Source organism: Chiroxiphia lanceolata, chromosome 3 (genome assembly GCF_009829145.1).
Source record: "Chiroxiphia lanceolata isolate bChiLan1 chromosome 3, bChiLan1.pri, whole genome shotgun sequence".
Classification (NCBI taxonomy): Eukaryota; Metazoa; Chordata; class Aves; order Passeriformes; family Pipridae; genus Chiroxiphia; species Chiroxiphia lanceolata.
Window position 1 is genome coordinate 79,449,986 of NC_045639.1, and position 15,430 is coordinate 79,465,415.

Below are 15,430 nucleotides of genomic sequence, written 5' to 3' on the forward strand. Positions count from 1 at the left end.
TTAAATCTCACAAATATATCCTATTTAAAAACAAAGAAAACAACATAAAAAACCCAAACCCAAAGTAATAGCTCTTTTAGGCTAGTAATGATATTAAGAGTTTGCTTTTCAGTTGGTATCACTGTCAGTAACTTGCCTAGTGCTTTAATTTGTTTTGATGTGGTTTTGTCTCCAAGTAAGTTTGTTTTGTTTTGTTTTATACATTTTGGGGCAGAGGCAGTGTTGATAATTTGTCTTGCACGGAGTTGTTTCTGGTTCTAGACCAGCCAAACAAGTGAAGTTGTAGCTTTCATTCAGTATAGGCCAAGTAAAATTAATCATGAACTTTATCTCCACTCTAACTGGTTCTTCTGAATATGCAGATACTAAAATAAATGCCCACAAATGTAAAAAAAAATAAATTTAAAAATGAGTGTTTAAAGACCACTTATTGCAAGTATTTACAATCCTAAAATACAGACAAGCTGAAATTTGTAATTTGCAAAGTTACTTAAGTAATTTTGATGCTGTATGTAGCTCAGAGAGTGATTTTAAACAAATAACTGAAATCAGTGCAATATTAATTAATGTCATAACTGATACACAACAGTGTTTTTAATTGATACCGAAACATTCATTGTTAATCTGTTCTATCATAGGGTTTATAAATTTGGATTTATTTTTTTGATATGTCTTTTTGTCTCTGGAAATTAGAGAGTGGTAACAGTCATTCCGGAACAAAGTGCAGCATAAGTATTTGTTCTTAAGCTAAGAATGAATGGCAAATTACCTGTACCAATATGTCAATAGTGTTCAGTTACATTTAAAACACAACCCTCCTCTTCCCACAATGAAAACAATAAAATTTAAATTTTTTTTATTCACGAGATGTTATCTGTTGAACTTGAATGTTTTCGCTGCTCAACCAAGCTTACTTTTGTATCTCTGTGCTTAAAACATCCTGATTAAAATACTGTTGTTTAACATTTTTTATTATATTTTTCTGATGGTACACACTTGAATTTGTTTTGCTTACAGGCTCACCACTGAAGGAAAAGTGGGAGGCATTTGGTCTTAAACTGAATCATGCTCATCAACAGATGAAAATGACAGAAAATGCTCTGCTCTTTGCATTTGTTGAGGTATTTAGAGTTGCATTTTGATGCTAGGAGGAATAAGGAGAAGTATTTAAAAGACTTTGCAATCAGTATTATATAAATAACTTCTTGGCAAGAACCTTGCTATGAAGTAAAACATATTCCGTGATAGCTCTGTGAAACAAAGTGTGCTGCTTAAAGGGGGCAGTGGTTAGATGGGTGGTAGGAGAATGTTTTGTGGTAGCCCATTAATTCAATGCTATATAATAGGAATTAGGACTTCTGTGATAAAAGAATACCAGCAGTATGTCAGATCATCATTTCAACGGAATGAGATTAGAAAAAACTTCCCAATCGGTCTCCAGTAGGACATGCTTCTGTCTAGGGATTCTTGGGAAGGATTTAATAATAAGAATCTGTGCTGTTTATCTAGAAGTACTTTTTTTAAATGTTTCAAACCCATGATATGTTCTAATGACATTAGGTGTGATTAGGAGAAACGGTGAGGTTTATGCATGCTTGTTCCTTGTCACCCTGTTAGTCTGAGTATATTCTCTCAAATTTCATGTGAAGTGTGTAAAATGTTGACCAGTCCTCTATAAAAAGTGTGTGTATGAATAGTTGGAGAACCTTTGACTGACATATAGTTTTAATTAATAAGATATCATTTCCTTAGGAACATAATATTGTTTGTGTCTTTGGATTTCTTTGGATTAACTGTCTTTATTTTTGGGTGCTGTCAGTGAAGTGTATGCATTACAGTGTTGAATATTACTGACAGGCAGCATTGCACAAATAAGAGAACCTAATTCTTTTATATTTGAGCCAGTCTAAGTGGTAACTGATGTAGTGGTGATAACCATCTGACTTCTGTGGCTTGCAAAATAATTGCTGTTATTGAGAGAGAGCAGTAAAATTGCTATTGTTGTTAAAGTCTGGAGTTGCCATTTGTCTAATCAAGCCATAGATTGCCAAGTATTTCCAGCATATGACTGCTTCAATTGGTGGTGATGTGATTTAACAAATTAATCTTATTTTTAGGGTACTCTGGCACAAGCAGTAAAAAAAGGAGAGTGGATTTTATTGGATGAGATTAACTTGGCTGCAGCAGAGACTTTGGAGTGCCTGAGTGGTTTATTGGAAGGATCATCTGGGTCACTGGTGTTACTAGACAGAGGAGACACAGGTACTATTTTTGTACTTGGTTATGCTATATCTTGCTATTTAGTTGATTTCCCTATCCTATATGGCTCAAAATAAGTCAAGAACATTTACCATTCAAATGAAAGTGTGCAAAAGAGAGCAATGTGCTCTTGGTAGACTTCAAGCTTTTATGCAAAAAGTGAAGAGTTTTAATTCACTGTTGACTCAGGAGATTTCCACGTGCAGAAATTGTAGCTTTTGCCTCTTTGAACTCAACAAGAGCACATCTCTCCAGTGCTCCCAGTAAGCATGGATGTCTCTACAGACTATTGAAGGACTGAAATTTTTTTTTCTTTATAAAGTTGAGGTAACTTGATGGATGCTTGTGCAGATGCAGATACTTCTGATGAAATTACATAGGGTTATTCTCTGAAAATTTTTTACAGTGGCCTTTTTTTAAGAAAAATTAGTAGTGCAGCAATAGAAAGCTGGCCTAGATAAAGTATACCTTATTTAACATAATAAATATCCTCTGGTTATCATTAACCATATGTCTCTTATTTCTCTTTTACTTTAGAGCCTCTTGTCCGTCACCCTGATTTTCGCTTGTTTGCGTGCATGAATCCAGCTACAGATGTTGGAAAGAGAAATCTTCCTCTAGGAATAAGAAACAGGTAGGAATAATGATTCTGTGACGAAATACTTAGTCACTATCTTTTTCAGAGTTTGATTAGCTTCACGAGTTGACCCAGTGAGGAATGCCTTGTCTGAAGCCTAAGGATATAAGTCTGAACTCAAATTTACTGCCCGTGAGAGATGCTTTCCACATTTTGGTGAAGGTTTTTCATGAAGTAGCATCGGGAAAATACTCTGTGAAGTTGCTGAACCATGAGCAGATGGTCTAGCAGTAGTATAGACTGTTGTCACTGGGGACAGGGGAATGATTATTCTTTACAATTAAGCTGTCAGTGCCTGGGAATGCTACTACAGCATCCTGATGGGGATAATAAAGACAAGTGCTTTGTGTCTGCTTAGCAGCCTTTCTCTTGGTAACTCAAAAGTGTTGATGATCCTTGCAAAAAACTGCATATCCAGCCTTGGAAGGTGGTTTGCGTGGTGAAGCAGATGTGTGATATTCAAAATATTTGCTGTGTGGCCTTAAAACATCTAAACTGTGTCCAGGAAATTGGAGTTGTGGTAAATTCATTCTTTGGTATTACCTACCTATTCCTGAATGCAAAGATCTTCTGCTTGTATTATTTGATGCTGTTTCCCTCCTGAGTGCCAAAAGTTGTATGTGTGATGGTTAGAAAATACGTTCATTGGCTAGAGCTGCCCCTGCAGTGTACTAAATGGGAAACACTGGCATATTTAAAGGTAGTCAAAGCTTCTCTGTGTATGTGTTTACTGCTAATTTTCCTTTCCTTATTATCAAGTTTTATTATTTTATCATTCCTGAGCTGAATATTTGTAAAAGGAGAAAACAACCTGAATATGCTAGTCATATCAAAATTAGAATGGGTGGTAACTCTGAAGTGTCCACTCTTTAAAATAGAGAGATCATTAGAGAGTCCACTTTGAAAAGTGCTCCAGCTGTGTCACTGCTTCAGTGTTCAGGCTGTAACATTTGGGTATCCATTGCAGATTGTTTAGAATTTTAATATAAGAAAACACAGTCCCACAGTTCATTTTCAGTCTTTCATTTCAGTTAAAATAATTCAGATAAATTACTTGAAATCAATAGAAATAACTTATTTTCTTATGTACTCTGGTTCTTGAGTCTGTTTGTAGGTCATTTGACAATCAGTATTCTGCTACTTAAAAAAATGTAAATGATATATGCCATGAGATTAATATATAATGTGGTTTTTAAAATTTGGTCAGATGTCTAAGCATTATGGATTGATTTTTATTTTGATGAGTTGATTATTATAGGTTTACTGAACTATATGTAGAAGAATTGAAAAATGAAGGAGACTTGCAAGTGCTTATCATGGATTACCTGAGAGGCCTGAATGTGAACAAAAATACAGTACAAGGAATTGTGAAGTAAGTTGATTGTAATATCTTTAAATTCTTGAAGAAATAAGTCACAGAAAGAAAGTATGTAACAGTAGTCTGTGGTTAGATTGTTTTGGGAAACACTATAATGCTCCCTACCCAGCAATTTGCATAGCCTTAGGAAAAGGAAGAGAGTAGACATCCATCTTCTTAATTCTGAAGGTTTCTGTATTTGTGGGGAGGAGATTTATGTTTTTTTTAATTCAGAATTGTTTTCTTGGTGGCACCAGTTAAAGAGCACTGTTGTTGCAGTACTCTGAGAGACTAAAATGTTTTGTTTCTGTGGATGATACCAATGGAAGTCATATGTGTTTATCTAGAGTTGCCTTTCTTTCCCCTAGTACGAGGTGAACTATCTCATGTTTAGAATACTTGGAATTTATAGGCACTCTCTGCGTATCAAGCTCTCTCAAAAATAATGGTTCTAAAAATACTCTGTTGCTTCACTTCACTGGCTATACAGATGGCAGAGCTTGGCATGGCTTTCCTAACCTGGAACTTTTAAGAAAAGTAACAGTTGGAGATAAGCTGAAGTGTTCATACTTGGGTTTAATTCCTTAGTGCAATGGTCTGATCAGTAACAGCTCTTTGTAACTTTTTACTTTTGCAGCTTTTATTTGTCTGTCAGAAAGGAAGCAGAAACAAAGTTGGTGGATGGAACAGGCCACAGACCTCACTACAGTCTCCGTACACTTTGCAGGGCGTTGAGATTTGCAGCATCTAATCCATGTGGCAGCATACCACGCTCACTGTATGAGGTGATTACTTATGTTGGTGTTTGTTTCAGTGTGTGTTCACAACAAAGGTTGTTTGAGTAAAGGATAATCCTCTCTAAGTGCAGTGTTGAACAGAACTGAAAAAATCTGTATATTTTTTCCTTATTTTTCATTTTATCACTGAAAATAGTTCTTCTTCTTAGGGCTTCTGTTTGAGTTTCCTGACACAGCTCGACAGAGGTTCTCACCCAGTAGTTCAAAAGCTAATTTGCCAGCATATAGTCTCTGGCAACATCAAAAGCCTTCTCAAGCAGGTAGGTAACTAAGCTTCTAAAGACCTGTTTTTTACTTTGCTTGAAATGTCTATATGTTAGCTGGTTTATTTGTTAATTTGAAGAAATATGGAAGTCTGAATAATTAAAGCATTTGTGGAATGTGGGCGACTTAATACAATGACTACAACTGTAAAGCTATCACAGACTTTTGAGGAGCTTTCACAGGCTTTATATTTTTAGACTCTGAATGGAGAACATACGGATATGATGCAAACATTTCTGCTTTGTCTCTAATGGGAAAGAAAGTATCTCACTAGTGCTGGGAGCCCAGCGTGGGTTTACGTGGAGGACTGGGCAGTGGGATGGGGAAGCCAGTTTAAGAGATAGGTATTTGTTTCAGAATAAACCCCTTCCTTTTGGAAAATATGTATGACTATAAAAAGATGAAAGCAAATATCCTGCTTGGAAATTCCCTTCAAAATTCAGTGCTAGAACTCCTGAACCATTTTTATCTTCATGGCACTGGCTTCATGACCCTGAAGTAATCTGGTCAGGTTTTTCCTGTGATTTGCATTGTGTAGCAACGGGTCAGTCCTTACTGCAGGAGTGCTCAGGGATTAATTTAAAATTACTTTTTATAGAATATATTGTGGTGGTGTAACAGTAGTTTTCATTAGCAAATTGAAACTCATTTGTACAATTTGTTGTTTCTATCATGTTTCCTTAGCAAATACCAAAACCCCAAGGGGGCAGTTTTATACTTATAGAAGGATACTGGATTTCAGCTGGGGACAAAGAACCTACTGTAGATGAGAGTTACGTGCTCACCCCTTCAGTTAAACTTAATCTGAAAGACATGGTCAGAGTTGTGTCTGCAGGGTAAGTGTTTCAACTTTTTAATTATAAAAAAAGTTGAATATGTTTATTTAGGCCTTGAGTTTTGGTGCTTCTCTAGCCTTTATTGTTTGTATGAGTAATGTCTATTTTCCTTCTACTTTACAGTTAACTTTTCATTATAGAGTGACTTGAGTTTATACATGTATTTTTTGCTTTATTAAACCATCTTACTGCCAACCCTTGTTTTATCTAAATTATAATTTGCAGTTAGAATAATCTGCTTATTTCACAATGCCATGAAAAGCTTCATGGGTAGCTGTTGGCACTTGGGAATAAGGTTACTTATGTTACCCTGTTAGTCTCTGATCTTGGATACCCCAAGTGAGTTAAGTGATGTTGTTTTTGTAGTGTGGTTTGATAATGTTGACATCTTGTGTATGAGAAAGATAAGGCTCATGCTTCAAACTCACTATTGGTTATGGCTCTTAGGACTCATCCAGTATTGATTCAAGGAGAGACCTCTGTTGGTAAAACCAGTTTAATTCGCTGGTTGGCTGCTGCTACTGGGAATCACTGTGTAAGGATTAACAATCATGAGCATACGGACATCCAAGAATATATTGGCTGTTATACATCAGACGCCTGTGGGAAGCTGGTATTTAGGGAAGGTGAGTGGGCGTGTTATATATACTCCAAAGTCCTGTCTCACTTCACTGTTGATTTTTGTTTTTTTCTTCTTTCCTGCTTGTCTGTTCTATTACAATGGGGAGATGACTTGTCATAAAGTTAGTAGCTGCACATTAATGATAATCAGTTATGTGAATTTCAACAAATTCTGGAGTTCATGTCTGTCTCATCATGCTTGTCCTGTTGAACATAAGGAAGATAATTCAACAACTTCAGTAAACTGGATTAGCATTTATACTGAGTGAAAATGGGTTGCTAAAAGAATCTGCAGTGCCCGCTTCTGTTAGATTTGCTTTGTTAGATTTTTCAACTAGGACTTTTTCTGTTCTCTCCAAGGCATTCTCATAGATGCAATGAGAAAGGGTTACTGGATTGTTCTAGATGAATTGAATTTGGCTCCCACTGATGTTCTGGAGGCTCTCAACCGTCTGCTGGATGATAACAGAGAGCTGTTCATTACTGAGACCCAGGAAGTTGTCAGAGCTCATCCTCGCTTCATGTTGTTTGCGACACAGAATCCTCCAGGTCTCTATGGTGGCAGAAAGGTCTGTATAATACATTCCTTTGAGTAGATAAGACTTTAGGGAATTAAACTCTCTCAGACATGTAAGTGTGATGTGAAAACATTTTGATGCGTAGCACAGAATTAACATGAGTCTCTCCAGAGGGAGAGTGCTGAAGTGGCTGTGGACTAACTTTCAGTACAGCTGGGTTCTGTTACGGGAGTTGCTTGTTTTGCAGATACTAAATTTCTAATAATTTAGAGTAGTTGAGATTTAAGTGCTTTACTGAACTGGAGCTCATTTATAGTGTGGGAGTAGCCTAGCTCAGTTGGTAAGAGTGTGGTGCTAATAACGCCAAGGTTATGGGTTCAATCCCCATATGGGCCTTTCGCTTAAGAATTGGACTCGATGATCCTTGTGGGTCCCTTCCAACTGAGAATATTCTGTGATTCTGTAAATATTATACTTGACTCAGCATTTCCTGTTCAAGAGCACTTGAAAAGAGATTCTGCTTAGGCTGTTGATGTCCGTTTTGTACTGGTTTGGGCTGAAATAGCCAGTTTTCTTCGAGGTGACTGGTATGGTGCTATATTTCTGATTTGTGATCAAAACAGTGTTGATACCACAGGGATGTCTTAGTTATTGCTAAGCAGTGCATGCACATAGTCAAGGCCTTTTCTGCTGCTCACACTGCCCCACCAGTGGAGTAGGCAGGGTGTGCATGAGAAGCTGGGAGGAGACAGAGCCAGGACAGTCAACCCCAGTTCACCACATTGATGTTCCATATTGTATCAAGTTGTGCTCAGCAATCAAAAGTGGAGGGAGAAGGAGGAAGCAGAGTATGTTTGGTGTTTGTTTCCACAAATAACATTTCTACCTGATGAAGCCCTTATTTCCTGGATGTAGCTGAATACCTGCCTACTGAGGTGAAATGATGAATGAATTCCTAATTTTGCTTTTCTTGCACGTGCACCTTTTGCTTTACTTAGGAAAACTGTCTTTATCTCAACCTACAAGTTTTCTCACTTTTACCCTTCCAGTTCTTTCCCTCATCCCATTGTAGGGAGAATGAGCCTATGGCTTTGTGGTGCTACTGTGGTTAAAACACAACACATTTTAAAGTTTTTGTCTTCATCCAGACTATCTCTTATGATTTCTTTCAATATTTATGTGTGTGTGCTAATTTGTATGCTGTGACACCATCTGTGTTTCCTTTGGATGTGTAGGAGAAGATATAACATGAGGAATATCAAAGGAAAAAGTTCAAGCAATAATATGGTCTCCTATTTCAGGTTTTGTCCAGAGCCTTCAGAAATCGTTTTGTGGAACTGCATTTTGATGAATTGCCAAGTGCTGAACTGGAAACTATCCTGCACAGGAGATGCAGTTTGCCACCTTCTTATTGCAGCAAGCTTGTCAAAGTCATGTTAGACCTGCAAGTATGAGAGTCTTTCTTCTTTTAGTATAAGAAATGCAAACATATTTCAAAGTAATATGCACAAAGTAATAGAAATTCCTGGGGGGGTGAGGGGAGAGGTATTGTTATCTGAAAGATATTCAAAATCCTAAACCATAACTGATGGAAGAGAACCCACTAAGGTACTAATTCCAGTGGTTAAAATAGAGAATAGGGAAGGTGATGCCGGATTTGAGAGAAAGCTAGCAGCAAAAAAATGACCAGAGACCTTGGGATTTGATACACAGAATTATCACTTGCTCTGGATCTAAAGTACAGTATTGGATTTGCAGCTGTCTTTGGTTCATGTGAAATTTGCTTTTATTTTTAAACAGTAATTTGGGATGCGTTCGGACACTCCTGTGTTCAACAGACATTTGACATATAGTGTATAGCTAAAACTGCCCTGTATTTAAAATCAATTACAGCAGCACAAACTAGATGTCCTTTTATTCCAGGTACCTATTTTATTCTTAGTATTTTTTTATTACTATCTATATTATTTTGTTCCTGGTACCTGTCAGATACATGCCTAAAGGGGGTTTGTGTTTGGGAGTTGTGACTGTACTAGTCTTCTTTTTTTTCCATAGAATTTACTGTAGAAGTGTCACAACAAAGACTTCTGCTTAGCTTTGCTTAAAGCATTTGAACAGGTTCATAAAAAAATGGCTCACGTTTTGTTCTTGTGACAGTCTTATCGCAGAGGTTCCACGGTGTTTGCTGGGAAGCATGGGTTCATTACCCTGAGGGATCTGTTTCGTTGGGCTGAAAGGTACAGATTGGCAGAACAGCTGGAGAAGGACTATGACTGGCTTCAGCACTTAGCAAATGATGGTGAGCTCTGCTGTGTCAGCTCTTTAAGTGTCTGTAGAATTGTGTTCCAACCCTAGTTCTTAAGTATAAATTTTTGTCTCTGATTAACCAGATAGTACTTGCTTTCTCTCTTCCTCTGTTTTATAGGTTTTATGCTTCTGGCAGGCAGAGTCAGGAAACAGGAGGAGGTGGATGTTATTCAGAGTGTCCTTGAAAAACACTTCAAGAAAAAAATATATCCTGAATCTCTCTTCTCAGAGGAAAGTGTCAAAAAGCTACTGGGTGAGTTTCCTAGAAGGACCCCACTGGTAGATCTCTAGGTGTGACTGAAACTGATGGATTGCTTTGTGTTGTGCAGCTAAATCTTCCATGCGGATGTCAGTGATGGATAGAGATTTTAACCATGTTGTCTGGACTCAGGGGATGAGGAGACTTGCCATTTTGGTGGGACGAGCCCTGGAGTTTGGTGAACCGGTACTGCTGGTGGGAGACACTGGGTAATCTTGCCTTTTATGATGCAGTTCTTTGTAATGCTGCACCAGCCACTGAGTCAGACACAAAATGATTGTATGGGCTTCAGTGCTGCTTTGATCTGGGACATTTGAGCCTCTCTTATGGCAGATTTGCAACTCTTGTTTTTCACAGTTCCTTTTTGAGGGGCAGCAATTGCATCCCTTTCAACACAAGTCTTTAATGGAATTATTTGCACTAAGTATAACTTAGTAGAAGTTATACAGAAAGTAGTAAAATGGAAGTGAGCTGACTTCTGTCCCCACCTTTTACAAGGTGTCCTGTAGAATCTCAGTGTGCCTCACTGGAGGGGCTGCTTCTGGGGAATTGTAACATCTTTCTATTTAAGAGTACATTCACTTTACATATTTTAAGAGCTTGAATATAGCCTGCTACCACTTCTCCACTTCATATGCTGCAAAGGAGGTTGTGGAAGTAGGTGCTGTCCCTTGGAGTTGACCTTGATCTGGACATGTATCATTTCCAATTAAGTGAAATGTTAAGCTGGTTGAGTATCTGTAAGGGCACACTGAAATAAATTTGAACCTGCAAAACTCCATCAATACAGATATTGATTTAAATTTAATTAAAGGCGTCTTGTGCAAGTCAGCAACAGTTGTTGTGCCAAAAATGGCTTCAAGTTGCATAAACTTCTTTCAAGGAAAGGAGCAGGAGGAAATTTGCATGCTGGGTCTTTACCTCATGAGTCTTCAATGAAAGTATGAATCCTGTCCAAAGCGAGTTGATTGAGTTTTGGGTTTTTTTAATTCATCCCTTTCAATTAAATTATTTTGTTGCAGGTGTGGTAAAACTACCATTTGTCAGATCTTTGCAGCATTAACAAATCAGAAGCTATACTCGGTGAATTGCCACTTGCATATGGAGACGTCAGACTTCCTGGGAGGACTGCGCCCAGTCAGGCAGAGGTCAAAAGAACAGGTTTGTCCTGCATCAGTAATAGCTTGGATAGTGTGACCACAGAAGCAAAAAGTAGCAATTATTATGACTTCTCATTTCCTTTTCTGTTTCTTAGGAAGAATCTGATGGTTCTAGACTTTTTGAGTGGTGTGATGGACCTCTTGTTTTAGCAATGAAAGAGGAAGGTTTTTTCCTCCTTGATGAGATTTCTTTAGCTGATGATTCTGTACTGGAGCGACTTAACAGGTATGTCTTAAATATGTTAGTATTAAGCATCCTCAGTGTGTTCATTACATAAAATTGAATGGCGTAAGTCTAGCACGTTTGTTTCCTGGCCTAGGTGAGCTGCTCTCTTAGTTTTATAGTTCTTACTGAAAGGGACAGTGACACAAATAACTGACCTTTTTCATATTTCAGCTTCTGTGCCGATTGGCTTTGTTTTTCTAATTGTCAGTGGTGGTAGTTTTAATCACAGTAATACTTAGACCATATTTGCTCTTTGAAATTTTGATTACAGCTAGGCTAGAGGATAGTAGGTTAAGACGACAATATGCTATGTCTTGCCGAAGTCTTAGTGTCTTAACTTGTATGGAAAAATAAAAGGTATTTCTGTTGGAAAGCAGGTATGTTTATATCCACTTGACATATGTTGCTACACTGATTGTATTGATTTCAAATGCATTGGTTGGTGCCATTACTTTATATTTAGCTTTATAGTGCCACTACAGGCTAATCTGAATTTAAATAACTGTATTTGTTTCTGTTTCATGGATGAAAATACAGTGATGAAAGGATTTGCTTTATTCAAGATCCTATGTCCCTGGATAAAGAAATTAAGAATATAAACCTTCATCATCATCATCATCATTAGTTCAGTTGAAACAGTTTAAACAGCATCTGAAGACACTTCAAACCATGAGTCAAGTTAGAAAATAAAACTAAAATTAAAATTTCCAGTTTAGCATCTGCAATATTAATATTTTCAACCTGTCAGTGAGCTCTTGAAAACCATACACCCTATCAAATCCCAGGAACAAAATCTAGTTATTTTCCTCCTTGCTGTGTGTAAAAAAAATATTAAAAATGAATTTAATTTCATTATCTGCTTGCAGCAGTATCCCTCATTTTAGTCTTTTCTGTTACCCATTATATTGGGCAAATGAAAGTTTAACCAGGCCAATTAATTTGATTTTCATATTTAAGTGACCTTTTGAAGTGTGAAACAAAATTTAAAATTAACAATTTTTTTAACCTTCTGTCTAGTGTTCTTGAAGCTGAAAAGACATTGGTACTTGCTGAAAAAGGAGGTCAAGATGATGAGGAGAATGAGGTAGAACTATTAGTTGCAGGAAAGAAATTTCGTATCCTTGCGACCATGAATCCAGGAGGTGACTTTGGGAAAAAAGAGGTAAATGTCAAAACATCTGGAAGTACAGCATGCATTTTCAGGTCATATCTACCATTAAGTGATTGGAGGTATAAGGTGCATTGTGCCAATTCTGGCATCCAGTGCTTTCTAGTAGGCATCTGCTTCATCGCTCTAAAAGAGGATTAGGTTGTATGTGTTTTCCGTCACTTTTGTGTGGTATCATTTTGACATTGTAAGTCAATACTCAGCAAAATGTCAAAGAAAGCTTCAGACCTCTCAATACTCTAGGTAGGCTTGATATATAGGATATTTTTGAGTACAGGAACTGTGACTTGTGAAGCAGCTCTAATATGAGTCTGGAGTAGTACAAAGTTGCATAGTAGATTATTTTCCCTAATGCTATTCAGAAAGTGACAGAAATCATCTTCTCTGTCTCAGTAAATATGAACATCACATCCCAAAAGGTCTTTCTTATTAAATGGAAAGTTTCTAAACTTCAGGTTTAAGTAACTAAAAACAGGTCAAAGAAAACCCCAAAGACAACAAACTCCCCCCAAACCCCCACAACTTTTAAACAGTGTTGGAAGCTAGGTCTAAAAAAAGAACTCTAGTTTGTGTCTGTAAGCAAAGGGGGATTACAAAGCCGTTGTTTGATACATGGTGTCCTAGAACGAAACAGAACTTTGGTGCTTGCAAACCAGGTTCTTTTCTTCCTGTATTGTTTTGAAATTTCTTTTTCAGCCATTTCCTGTGTTGATGCTACTACTAGAAATCTTAAAATATGCATTCTCTCAAAGATTTTGTTACATCCTTTTCAAAATTAGAAGGAAGGATCTAGCTTGTTCACTTTATTAATGGTTTACAAGTAGAGCGGCTACAAGGCTATCAGTTAACTGTGACATTAAGGAATATGGTGTGATGTAATTTGAATTGCTGTATCATTCTGCTTGTTTGCAGCTTTCTCCTGCATTGCGCAATAGATTTACTGAAATATGGTGTCCACAAAGCAATGGCCGTGATGATTTGATACAGATTGTAAAACACAATCTTCATCCAGGATTGTCTCTGGGTACAGTAAACCATGAAGGTGGATATTCTTTCTTCTGTGTTCGTATAAAAAGTTTGAAGGTTGCCAACCCTTTCTCAGAATTTACACCACTGTGACCCTTTTTCTTCTAACTACATCTCTTTCTGAGGACAGTTATGATATATTTTAGATTTTGTTCTTCCTTTAATATGTATGTTACGTGGCTAGCCAAATTAAGTTCAAGGCTGTATTTACTTCACCATCCAGGTCGTTGAACTATCCCCACCTCTTCAGTGTCCCAACTTGGTTTTTATGTAGAGCGTTGAAAGAACTGTCACTTTACTTTCTGCCAGCAGCTTCACTGTTAATATTAGTCACTTGATTCTGTCTTGTTACTTGAATTTAAAAGGATCTGTAATGACAGCATAGGCATAAACTTACTCTTCAGTTATTCTACCTGTTAGGATAGAGAGTACCCACCCACGTTGCTCTGCATTACAGCTATACCTACTTTAGAGATGTTTTTTTACAACAGTGTGGTAGATGTGACCAATAAAATTATTTTCTAACTCAAATTTATTTGATTTTTATTTATTTTACTCTCTTTTTAGGGGCAGACATAGCAGAACTCATGATGGACTTTGTTGAATGGCTGACTAATCAAGAGTTTGGTCACCAGTGTATTCTTAGTGTGAGAGATGTCTTGTCCTGGGTTAATTTTATGAATGTCATGGTAGACGATGAGTCGAATTCTGCCAAGGGATATAATCACATTTCTCCAATGATGTCTTTTATCCATGCTGCATGTTTGGTATATATTGATGGAATAGGATCAGGTAAATCTTTAGTGCTCATTAGTAGCAAAACATATGAAACCGTGTATTTGTATTAATATTTTTTAGTCAAAATGCAAACAAAATGCTTTGGACCAGCATGGAACGTTTCTGGGAGAAGTTTTCACTGCCATTTAACAATATCATGTATGTCATATGCCTTCTTGTGTTTCGGTAGCAAGAGTTTGAATAATACAGAAAGCTTAAGAGAAGAACGGGCTTTGGAAATAAGGTGTCCTTAATTCTGTTGCTCACAGAACAATTTGTCCATGGTAAATAGTACTGGAAGCATTCGCAAGCAAAAGCACTAAAATAAAATATAAACTTGTGTGCACAGAAGGAATTGAGTTTCTTAGTTATGAAATGAATGTGCCTAGTTATGTTTGTAAAGCACACACTAAACTTAACTTTTCTAACTACAGGTACAACATCCTGCTCAGCTGATACAGCTTTATTAGCTCGTGAAAAATGCCTGACATTTTTATGTGAGAAAATGAGTCAGTTCTTTGAGCTGACTGATTATCAGAAGAATGAACTAAAGATTTATGACAGAACAAAGGAGAAAGAGTTTGTATGGATGGACAACTTCATGGGAATTCGCCCCTTTTTTATTCCAAGAGGCAAGAGACTTTATGGGAGTGGGTGGTTATTTATTCTGTGGTTTGTATTTTCAGTAGCTTTGTTATTTGCTAAATCTAAGTAGGATACCTGAACCATCACAGAACAATTTATTTGTTCTCAAGCCTTAAAAAAATGCCTTTTCTGCCTCCACAAGTGTGTGGATTGTAACTTAATCACATTTATTAAGAAGTCGTATCTGTTCATCCCTTTCTTTGATGACTTCTTAATGGTTAATGGCCTAATTTTCGCAGACTTTTTTGGTTTAACAAAGCTCTTTTAATTTTGAGTTGTAATTTTCTGACACTTTTGCACAGTCAGAATGCCTGTTAAGTTCCAGTAACTAAAGCTGCAGCTCATCCTGGCCCTTGTGTAAAGCATGGGAAGCAGGGGTCCTGAGTACAAAGCTAAACAGAATGGAGACTAATGTCCTGCCTTGCTGTAGGCTCTCAAAAATTTGCTGCAGTCTTTGCAAAAATTATTTAGTCCCTGCATTTCAGTTCTTCATGGGACAGATTAATGCAGATGGGACTAGCAAAAAAGTGCTTTTTACCCTTAAAATACAGTGACAGGACTAAAAAAGTGATG

At 37.1% G+C, this 15,430-nt stretch overlaps 1 protein-coding gene across 2 annotated transcripts in view; it reads left to right on the forward strand.

Moving 5' to 3' along the window:
* The window catches only part of MDN1 (midasin AAA ATPase 1), a 96,739-nt gene that overhangs the window by 24,296 nt on the left and 57,013 nt on the right, over nucleotides 1-15,430 (forward strand). Inside the window, exons 17-35 of one of the 2 annotated variants that reach the window (XM_032683375.1) lie at nucleotides 1,018-1,121; nucleotides 2,118-2,262; nucleotides 2,797-2,893; nucleotides 4,155-4,268; nucleotides 4,891-5,038; nucleotides 5,200-5,310; nucleotides 5,999-6,150; nucleotides 6,598-6,776; nucleotides 7,132-7,340; nucleotides 8,591-8,737; nucleotides 9,447-9,588; nucleotides 9,715-9,849; nucleotides 9,926-10,064; nucleotides 10,878-11,017; nucleotides 11,115-11,241; nucleotides 12,259-12,403; nucleotides 13,322-13,451; nucleotides 14,003-14,227; nucleotides 14,647-14,844. In XM_032683375.1, the coding sequence (XP_032539266.1) occupies nucleotides 1,018-1,121; nucleotides 2,118-2,262; nucleotides 2,797-2,893; nucleotides 4,155-4,268; nucleotides 4,891-5,038; nucleotides 5,200-5,310; nucleotides 5,999-6,150; nucleotides 6,598-6,776; nucleotides 7,132-7,340; nucleotides 8,591-8,737; nucleotides 9,447-9,588; nucleotides 9,715-9,849; nucleotides 9,926-10,064; nucleotides 10,878-11,017; nucleotides 11,115-11,241; nucleotides 12,259-12,403; nucleotides 13,322-13,451; nucleotides 14,003-14,227; nucleotides 14,647-14,844 (2,787 nt within the window). Of the gene's footprint in view, nucleotides 1-1,017; nucleotides 1,122-2,117; nucleotides 2,263-2,796; nucleotides 2,894-4,154; nucleotides 4,269-4,890; nucleotides 5,039-5,199; nucleotides 5,311-5,998; nucleotides 6,151-6,597; nucleotides 6,777-7,131; nucleotides 7,341-8,590; nucleotides 8,738-9,446; nucleotides 9,589-9,714; nucleotides 9,850-9,925; nucleotides 10,065-10,877; nucleotides 11,018-11,110; nucleotides 11,242-12,258; nucleotides 12,404-13,321; nucleotides 13,452-14,002; nucleotides 14,228-14,646; nucleotides 14,845-15,430 lie in introns of both variants that reach the window. The other variant, XM_032683374.1, reaches the window with a different exon arrangement.